Raw genomic sequence first — 10323 nt, 5'->3', positions numbered from 1 at the left:
GGTTCTTTGCAGATAAAATTACTCATATTTAGTCTGAGCTAGATACTGCTTGAGCAGTTGATTCAGATAAAGTATTGTGAGTTTATCTGTAATTTATTTGAGCATTAGGAGCCTGAGGAGGTGGATAAGGATCTGTAGTAATATCAGCACCACCATTTGTTATTTAACATCTATACGAAACCAGTGGGGGAGATAATCCATTGGTTTGGGGTGAGCTATCGTAACTATGCTAATAATACTCAACTGTACTTTTCCACCTCAGACTGGACTGCAGTTATGGAGATCCTTATCTGGTACCTGGATGCTGGATAGGATAAAACAAGCTCAAATTAAACCCATCAAGGCAGAGAGTACTATTCTCACTGGCTTTTGGTTCCAGTCCCAAAATTCATTCTGTACATGGTCACATTCCTTATAAAGCAAATCCATGACTTGAGGTCCTCCTGGATTCAGTTCTTGCTTGAACAGCAAGTGGAAGCTGGGACCAGAGGGCCTCTGCCCAGACTTAGCTAGTGTACTAGCTGTAGGCCCTTTTGGACTCAGAAGTTTTTATAGCAATGATTCACACCCTTCTTACCATGCATTTAGATTGCAATACGTTCTACATGGGGCTGCCTTTGAAGATTAACTGAAAACTGCAGCTGGTCCCAAATGCAATGGCCCGACTGCTAATGGGAATAAGTGTAGCAGTGTAATTCCAGAGCTTGGTTGCTGCATTGGTTACCAATAAACTTCCACTCTGATTCAAAGTACTATTTTGATCTGTAAAGCCCCATCTAGCTTGCCTCCTGTGTATCTTCAAGACCATCTTTTGTCTAGATTTGATTTTTATCCTGCCTTAATTTTTTGTCAACACAAGGGAGCGTACACACTTAACACTTTAGCCCATCCTGAGCATTTATCCCAAGAGGGGATGTTATTTTCTTGGATTAATAGTAGCTTTCCAGGGCCTTATAAAGACCAACCTGGCTTTGGAAACCTTTTGAAGTAGAGATTCTAGAGACAGGAACAAAGGTATACATCTTTGCAAAATGTTTTATCAGTGTTATCACTGAACAATGGCCTCCATTCCCCCAAATCATCAGAAATTGAAAAGGGGACAGTGTGAAGCTCCATTATCCTGAAATGCTTTACCTATCCATTAGCTATAATGCTTATGTTTAAAATGTATTTAATTCCAATGAATTCAACATGGTTAAATCACTAAAATAGCAGTTTAATGGGGTGTGTTTTTACAGCCACACAGCAACATTTATATGGTTTGTAATTAGTTGTGCTGTTTCCTTCACGTTAATCACCTCATTGTCATGATTTATTTTTATTTCTTTGTTGTTTTAACCTCAATTATTCATATTCTGTAAGCAACTTAGAGTCGCTATTGTGATTGAGACAGCTTATAAATTAAAGTTTCTACAAAGCCAATGAATCAGTTTTTATTCCAAATATTTATTTTCAGAAATAAGATGTCGTGGTAATTTTCCAACAGTGCATATAGTTGCACATGAATACATATGCATCCTTCCCTATTTCTGCAAAACATACTGAATACTGTACCACAGCAATCGTATTTTTGGTTATTCAATAGTTTGAGGACTGATAACCATTATCCTCAGTAGAAAATTAATATATCCTGATAAATATCTTACTACAGAGCTCTCCTATGGATGCTTCATTAGAATTAAGCTCTAAATTCTATTGGATTTATGCTAAATTAACTTATAAGTAGGACTTCAGTTTTGGAATTACTTATTTTCACCTGTGAAGTTTCCAAGGGTATCTGCAGTAAATGGGGGTCAAATGACAAAATGTGTTTGTGATGTCAGCTCTAGCCTTTTTGTATTTATATCATCATGGAGGCTGAATCATGACATCTTAATGCACATTTCATCATTTATGTAAGGTATTTTATTAAATAATTCAATAAATGGTCTGTACATGAGAATTTTGGTTCTGCAGGATTTATGTATTAGACAATGATTCATGTTTTTAGTACATAACACAGCAATCAATTGTTGCTCTCCAGATGAATTTAATTCCTGTCTTCAAACTGTGCCTTATTTTTTAACAGATACGATGCTAAGAATTCAATAGGGTTTGGAGGCCTGAAAAGAAAAAAGAGAAACAGTAGCTATGAATGAAAAGTTCTTTTAACTTCAATTAAAATATTAAATATTAAATCCATAGACATAATTCAAATCCATAATTTTAAATACTGAAATATTAAATCCACAGAATATGCTATTTAAAAAGAGGAAGAAAATACTTTGATCTTTGCTTCAGTTTGCCAGATACTTTATTTTACAACCAGCCTCTGAAGTATACAGAATAAATAATGACTAAATTAAAGCCCCTGCTAAGTCAAGTCAGAACTTCAATTTCATGTATAATGTGTGCTTCTGTTCTCATTTCATCTATTACTAAAGGGGAGATCTTTTTCAGTTGAGGACTGTGTGCTAGCTGTAGATCAAATCATCCTCTTTCTGAAATCTGTTACTTTGTGATATGGTCCTCCTCAGGGCCTTCTCTGCATATACCAATATGTTTTAATTCCAACCCCCATGCTTTCTTCTCTTCAACTCAATGTTTTTCCACATGTTTGATATTGCAAGTCATCTTTTAGCTGGTCATTGCCCACCACGAAACTAGAACTAGATGGAAGGACTTCTGGGGAAGAAATGGTGAACTGAAGATGACTCCGCTAAAGGTGGAGCTGATGACTGTGGCGGAATGAAGAGGCAGTGAGTAGACCAGCTCTTCATAATTCTTCTCCAGACAAGGTGATACTTGAGATTGCCCACAAGTGCTCCAGACAGTTACTGCTTGCGAGGAGACTGCAAGACAGCAGTCTCCAGCAGGTTTAGAGATCTGGGAGATGAGGGAATAGCCATCTTGCTCAAACCACAGTCAGCACCTTTAAAAGGACACTGGGTTCACATACTTCCTTTTCTAATCACGTTTGGAAATTGCCTGTTAACTGCTTTTCAGCTATTAGGAACCTCTGGATTGACAAGTCTGAAAACACAGGGTGAGTTTCCTTCAATCCTTAGTGAAAGAAGTTTTAAATACAAGTTTAAGGACTTAACTTTTTTTTCCTTTTGGAATAAACAGCAAAAGGGTGATTAGAACTTTGATTCTGGAAAGTTACAAACAGACTAAGGGTCCAGATGGATTTGAAATAAGATTTTAGAATTAATTATAAGAATCCTTCCTGTGGGAAAATGCTTTTGTTTTGAACTTTTAAAAAAACCGAGTAAGACTTTAAAAATTGGACACTAGAGGGAACTAGAGATTACAATTAAAGGAGAAGAACACTTAAATTTGATTTACAAATACATAATGAAGCAAAATATTTTAACATTGGACATACTGAAGGATATTTTTGAACAATGGACCCAGAGGTTAATTTTAAGAGGGTCTGCCTCTATAGATAGACTATGTTTAAAAGATGTTATGGAAGAGGAACAAGTTTTACCTTACAAGATTGGGACTGATTTGAAAGTAGATTTAAAAATGACTGCCTACAAGAATGATATGGAAAAAGATGCTACGTTGGACATACAAAAGAAACTGGCTGATGTCTTAATAATTAAAAGGGATATATAAAAATTTCCAAACCAAGAGAGGGACCTGGATAATTTTGCTATATTGGATTTACAAAAGAGGCTTGTTAAAGCTTCGAAGAATTTTGTGAGAAGGGACAAAATTGGCTGACATCAGGTCTGAAATGACGAGGCTTTAAGGATTTGTTTATAGATAAAAGATGGGATATGGGAAGAAGAGATTGTTTGTTGTATTTTAAGAGGAGGCAGTAAGTTACTAAAATAGTTTATACTTGTTGTGATGAAGGGAAAGTCATTTCTTTATATATTTCTTTACTATTCTTTTTCTATTTTTCCTTTTCTGTACCTATTTTTTCTTTTTATTCTCTTTTTTTAGTTTGTATTCATTTGTATTGTTGTAATTTCTAAAATCAAATTACTATAAAAAAGACATGGTCACTGGCTTATTTAATATTTATTGAATCACTGGTGACTAGTAAAACAAAGTACTGATTATTTGAGTTTTGCTTTTCTAGCTTGTTTCTGCAAGGGTAGAGGGCAAGCTCAAAGAATACTTGTGAGGACTCACATAAAAAAACTGGGCATGTGCATGATCCACCATAGGTTATGCTTATCATGTTATCCAAATGCACTGTGTATCTAATACACAAATACAACAAAGTTGCAGAGAAAGTATTGGAATAATGGGGAATGCTGGCCAAATACCACTTATGAGCTAATGGTTCCCAATCCCAGTATTTCAGGCTAAACTTTAATACTGCAAAAGAATGATAAATGTATACATATTCTCATTGGATCTGCTTTCCAATTCAAACTTATTTTATTTACAGTTTTTGTATACTGCCCAATCACTTGGTCTCTGGATGGTGCACAATAAGCCAAACAAACTAGCAGTAAGGCAAAGAATGTAATGTTTAACATAATAAACAATACTTGCTCAACAAAAATACTATGTGCCAAAGGACGCTTAGAATAAAAGACTCTAGGGTTTTTCTAAACAAAATATTTTTTATCATTTCTACACTTACAGAAAAGCCCCATGGCCTTGTCCTTCCCTCAGGGATTTCTTGGGAATCCCATTGGTGGGAATGATTTTCTCAACAGGTTCTCTTTTGCTGACCACACTTGACGGGTAGATTCAGAATCATGCTTGGTAAGATGGACCCTGGGCGCATTAACTACTAATATCCAGTCCAGTGCCTTAAAAATAGGTCTAGTCCTACAATAGCAGGTTTACCCAGCTAACAGCCTAGCCATCATTTTCTGAACCAGTTGTAGCTTCCATATAATCTTCAAAGGCAGACTCATGGAGTGTGTTACAACTGCCCCAATCATGTGATAATCAGAGCATAAGCAACTGTCATTAGAGAATCCTGGTCCAGATAGGGCTTTAAACTGGAATACCAGCTGGTGTTTTAGTACCTCATACTGGAGCACCCAAGGACTTGACTACTCATCCCCTACAACTACTATCTAAAACCATCCACTCAGCTAAGAGCAGAAACACTGTAAAAAGGTACTGCCTCCTCCCAATCCTTGGAGGCAGTCCAGTAGGATACAATGGTCAATAGTATCAAACACTACTGGGGGATTCAATGGGAATTGAGTAGGCACACTCCCCTATCCAAGTCCTGAAAAAGGGAATCTAGAATGACCTCTGCTGCTTCTGTTCTATGCCTGGGCCTGAACCCTGAATGAAATGGATCCAGGTAATCTGCTTCCTATAGGATCCTCTGTAGCTCATTCACCATCACTTAGTCAACAAGGTTGGAGATAGGGCAAGCTGTCAGGATTCACCAGTGCTTGAGATCGACCAGTCTAATTGGCCTAGTAGTAGTCCAAATAAGCTATAATCCAGTTTGACTAGAAAGCATCTAACCATGACAAAAGAGAGATGTTAATGTCCTCCACATCCAGATTATGATTCATATGCCCTGAGATAAAAACCAGATCAAGTTTGTGCCAACCTATGTGCATCAAAAATGAAATTACTTGTGTCAAGCCCATGGATACCATGAACCCACTAGACTGTGAAATCATCTTTCAGAAAACATCTTTTAGGAAACAGAGGCTGCAAAATCACTAAAGATCATAAGCTTTGGGGATTCCAATTCCAGCCCCAAAATGTGATCTGCGAAATGATGAAGGGCTAATGACAGCTAGGCAGTCAGTACATGAGCAACAGCCCTAGCTTGTCTATGCAACCCAACTTAACATACAGATACTTGTAACAAGTTACATCTGGAACGCTCTACTGGTCACTACGATGTTTTCACCCATGACTGCAGCCCCCCTTTGTCCTGACCCTGGTGTTGTGGCTGTTGCAGCAAACCCAGATGGGCATTATTTCTGATGGGATTAAACTTGCATTGCTGTTCAGCCAGGTCTTGTTAATACATACCATGTTAAGTATAGATTCAATCTTATGTTCAGCAGGAGTTGGCTACTTGGGCCTAAGGTAGGGGCCACAGCTTAGATTAGAAGAAAGGACCTGCATTAGCATGGATAGCCCATCCACACCCCTCATCATACTTTCCCCTCTCATGACAGTTCCAATATACTGGGTCAGTTCTTTATATTTTTCTATTAGGGAAAAAGCTATAATTCCTAAGATACTAATTCCTTCAGCAAAATCCTGCCTTCTCTCCTTCCACTTGGTATGTATAATGCACACAAATCAAAAGTCATTAGGACTAAACTCACAAAACACAAACAAGCAACTTACCTCTCCTTTGCAAGGACTGCAAGGCCTTGTAATAAGATAGGCACAACTGTCTGATCCAGATATGCACGTGTAGGTAACGACTGAAGGTCCACTTTCTGCTTTGATGTTTTTTCTGTACCTGCTTTCTCATTATCCACCATCCGCTTAAAATTATAAACATATGCTCTGTGAAGATATCTATCCCATCTTTAACTGAAATCCCACATTTCTTAATTAAATTACACACAGCCTCTGGCATTCCTTTTGTGGCCCTCAGAATGAGTGGGACCAAAAATGTGGGAGGTTGGTTTCTTGCATTTTTGAGGTTTTAAGGAACAAAATTAGTGCCCTAAAATTTGGAGGTACATAAATCATCCAGTTAAAACTTTTGCAGCCTCATCCATTTTTGCAGTGCAACCTTCAACTCATCACGTGTAGCCTGACATGCCCTTCAAGCTGACAGAAGTTGCATGCCACCTATTCAGAATGTTTCCAAAGATCCATGGGTTTTATTTTAGTCTACACAAGGAAAATAATAATCTTCTGAATAGTACAGAACCCCAAGCAACAAAGCTGATTTATTTGCTTTAAAATGCTCATGGTTACAAGTTCTACAGCAGGTGATTGAACTGTGTTATACCAAATTACACATATGAACATGCAAATGTATTCTGGAGATTTGGGTGACCAATCCAGAATCCCATGACTGCATGAGCCTTTGGAGCCCCTTGAACTGTAACAGCTGAAACTCACTACTGCGGTTTCCCACATTTTTGAGGCGTGAAACAGAAGGGCTTAAAGGAAGCTTAGCGTAGTTTTAAAAATGCCATAAATACCCCATAGGTACTCCCAAGCCATGAAAAAAAAATTCAGAATTCCATCTCTAACAATATTTGTAGCATCACCCCTCCTACTTTGCATCATTGCTCCACCTACAGTGGCCTTCCCCAACTACCAGAAAGCAGCCTACCCCTGCCTAAAATAACTGTACTCTGAACATAAAGATTTAATCAACAAATTAACCAAGGAATTTATCTTCATTTTATTTACTGTGCTTTTAGGCTGCTCTGAACGCTTGTACCTTTCCAAGGCAATATACAAAGAAATACATTAAGAATATAAATATTACAAATAAACACAGCAGCCCCAAAATACAGCGTAGAAGAAAAACATAATGAGAACTACAGAGCAAACAGCCAAAGCTTTTTGCAAGGACAGTTATGAAAACTAATCTTGCATTCCAAGATTTTTTTTACAAAGCAATACAAATCTCTCCAATTCTCAGTACCGCTATCAGTCTCAGAACCAAGATTCAATCAAATATTCTAATGCATAACATACGTGAGGCTCCACTCACCAACTGCAGTTCCATAACCGAGATTATATACTGTAAGACAATGCTAAAAGGACACTAATTTCAGTTAGGAATAATCAAATCTCAATTACCTCTACATTCTCTGAAAGGCCATATTCTGCATGTGGATTTTCTGGAACCTGAAAAGCAATACACATCCATAAATTGACAACAAAGGAATATTTACCTTTTCATAAAACAAGAACTTCAAAGAATTATTATTACCGTTGCTGTTTTAGCCTTACCTGTGGCTGGCCCTCCATAATCTGTTCAGTATCCATGGTGTACAGAAGTTAAAAAAGTCTGAGAGAACTTTAAAAAATGACAATTGATAATTGATAATACAAGTTAATATACTGAGACATATAACATTGTTAATAGCCTGAACCTCAAAGGATATTTTGCTATTCTTCCAGATTCTGAGTACTTTTTATATTAAGCCAGTAAAACAAAACCCTTAAGAATGCGATAAAGTGATCTCACGCCTTTGGTTAGGTTATCGAAATTACCTGGAGGCGATAGACTGAGGAGGAACTAATCCCATTAGTAGAAAGACTGCGGATGGAAGGTATATTTATTGATTCAAAAGGAAGCCCGATTCACTTCAAGTAAGCGGAGATGGGATTGTAGCCTTTACTTGGCGCACTAACAAAGCCCCCCCTCTTTTTTTTTTTTTTGGCATAGAAAACCCAAGCATGGAGGGAAAAAGTGAATCCGGGATATTCTCCGGCCTAAGGCTTCAAAGCGCTTCTCCTCCTCTTACTTACACTTCGTCAACTAAATTCGGTTCGCTGATATAACCGGCAAGAAACGGCCCGTCGCGGAGCAACAAGAGAAACAACCCTCGTTGCAAGTCGTAAAAAGATCTTGCCTGTCGTACAATGTTGTGCCGTAGAAAGCAGGGAAAGTGCACTTCACGGGCGACGGTGATTTTGCTATTTGTGCGCCTGCGTAATAATGAAACGTCTCCACCCCAGAGCGCCTGCGCGGAGGCGGTAGGTGGATGTTGACAGATACACCCCTCTGACTTGCTTTGAGCGGTTTAAGGAGCTGGCTAAGCATCTTCAAACTCAAAAGGATTCTTAGCCACAAAATTAATCAGAGTTAAAGAAGCCCTACTTTCAGATGTTTGCTCTAAATTTGAGAACACAGAGAACAAGCTATCACCTAAAGACCTTAGAATGAAGCAGAATTTTGTTCTGGACCGAGTACTGGTTCATTTGCTGTGATAGGCTTCTTTAAGTTACGAGGATTCAGTGTTTTCCCTACTCAGAAAAACTCAGACGGGGAAAAAGTGAGGCTATCAGATCTGGGCTGCTGAAATCCAGTCGACTTGGTGTTTTCTGTATGTTTGTTGCCATCTAATGATTGTCCAGATTGTTGCAGCCCAGCTCTGCAAAATGGAGGGTATAAAAACTGCTTGTGTAGATCCTGATGTTTTAAGGGTCTTTGTAGAGGCAACTTGACCTTCATAAAATAAACAGCTTGATTCCAAATGAATTCCCCAGTGAAAAATTACTGTAAAGTTAAGTCCTGCTCTTCTAGTATCTTTGTACAGTCAATTATTTAGTATTTAGCACACTCCACTGTTCAATAATGCTCCAACTAGGACACATTATCAAATATACTTAACTCTTTTCCACCATGCAACAGGGCAAGAATGCTTCTTTCTGCCTTCAGAGGACAACTGTTATTTCTGGCACAGAGAGCAGAAAGGAAGTTTCCTGCTTCTTTGGGTGGGTGGAGCAGGACTGGTCACTGCATGAAATCCCTTGGAAGGAAAGGGTGAAGTTTTCCACTCCTTTCCTGATTTATTGCACAGTTTAGAATATGTCAGATCACACTAATGTGCCACAAGTAAGATTTGATAAACACTTTTTACAATTAGGCCATCAAGGAAAAGAATGTATCACTTAATGCCTTAGAATGAGAATGTTTACAACATACAGTCAGTGACATAATCTCAAAAGTTGGAGGGAATAAGGATTCACTGCAGTTCTTTGATGCAGCTTCCTCTGAATTGAAGGAAACCTTTACAAACCTTTACAAAAGAGGCTTGTTAAAGCTTTGAAGAATTTTGTGAGAAGGGACAAAGAAAAAGTGAAAAGAAATCAAGTTTCTAGGACGTGATTTGAAGGGACTAAAGATCAAGATTGTTAGAAGTAAAAGAAAGGAATATAAACTTGGTTTATTTGATCAAGGTTAAAATAGGTATGTTGTTATCTCTGGTAACCCTTAATGGACTTTTGCTGACATTAGGATTGAAATGATGAGGCTTTAAGGATTTGTTTATAGATAAGAGATGGGATATGGGAAGAAGAGATTGTTGTATTTTAAGAGGAGGCAGTAAGTTACTAAAATTGTTAATACTTGTTGTGATGAAGGGGAAGTCATTTCTTTATATATTTTTCTTTACTATTTTTTCTTTTCTATTTTTCTTTCTATTTTTTCTTTTCTGCATTTATTTTTTCTTTTCATTTTATTTTTTTAGTGTATTAGTTTGTATTGCTGTAATTGTAATTTTTAATAAAGTTACTATTAAAAAAACAGAACATAGCTAGTGTGATCTTTTTCTGAACAGATATATAAGATTGCAGTGTAGATCCCTTATACACTGATAGACTGTGGTGTATACTGTCTTCCAGTTCTTTAAGATTATGCAAAAAAGAGAGAACAGCATTGTTGTTGACAATGATCAAAATAGC

General features: G+C 37.5%; 1 protein-coding gene across 2 annotated transcripts; it reads right to left on the bottom strand.

The window, feature by feature from the left end:
• Window positions 1–1882: 1882 nt before the first annotated feature.
• On the bottom strand, window positions 1883–8558 carry DPY30 (dpy-30 histone methyltransferase complex regulatory subunit). 2 transcript variants are annotated; one of them, XM_063305922.1, is made up of 5 exons: window positions 8386–8558; window positions 7864–7921; window positions 7711–7758; window positions 6286–6428; window positions 1883–2102 (listed from the first exon to the last, which is right to left on the bottom strand). In XM_063305922.1, the coding sequence occupies exons 2-5, from the start codon at window positions 7897–7899 to the stop codon at window positions 2030–2032; spliced, it is 300 nt and encodes a 99-aa protein (XP_063161992.1). In that variant the 5' UTR covers window positions 7900–7921; window positions 8386–8558; the 3' UTR covers window positions 1883–2029. The 2 variants fall into 2 exon arrangements, with proteins under 2 accessions (XP_063161992.1, XP_063162000.1); XM_063305930.1 differs by lacking the exon at window positions 8386–8558 and adding an exon at window positions 8128–8379.
• Between the last annotated feature and the right edge of the window lie 1765 nt (window positions 8559–10323).

Source organism: Candoia aspera, chromosome 1 (assembly GCF_035149785.1).
Source record: "Candoia aspera isolate rCanAsp1 chromosome 1, rCanAsp1.hap2, whole genome shotgun sequence".
Classification (NCBI taxonomy): Eukaryota; Metazoa; Chordata; class Lepidosauria; order Squamata; family Boidae; genus Candoia; species Candoia aspera.
The sequence above is the reverse complement of the archived record's forward strand: the minus strand, read 5'-3'. Positions and strand labels throughout refer to the sequence as shown.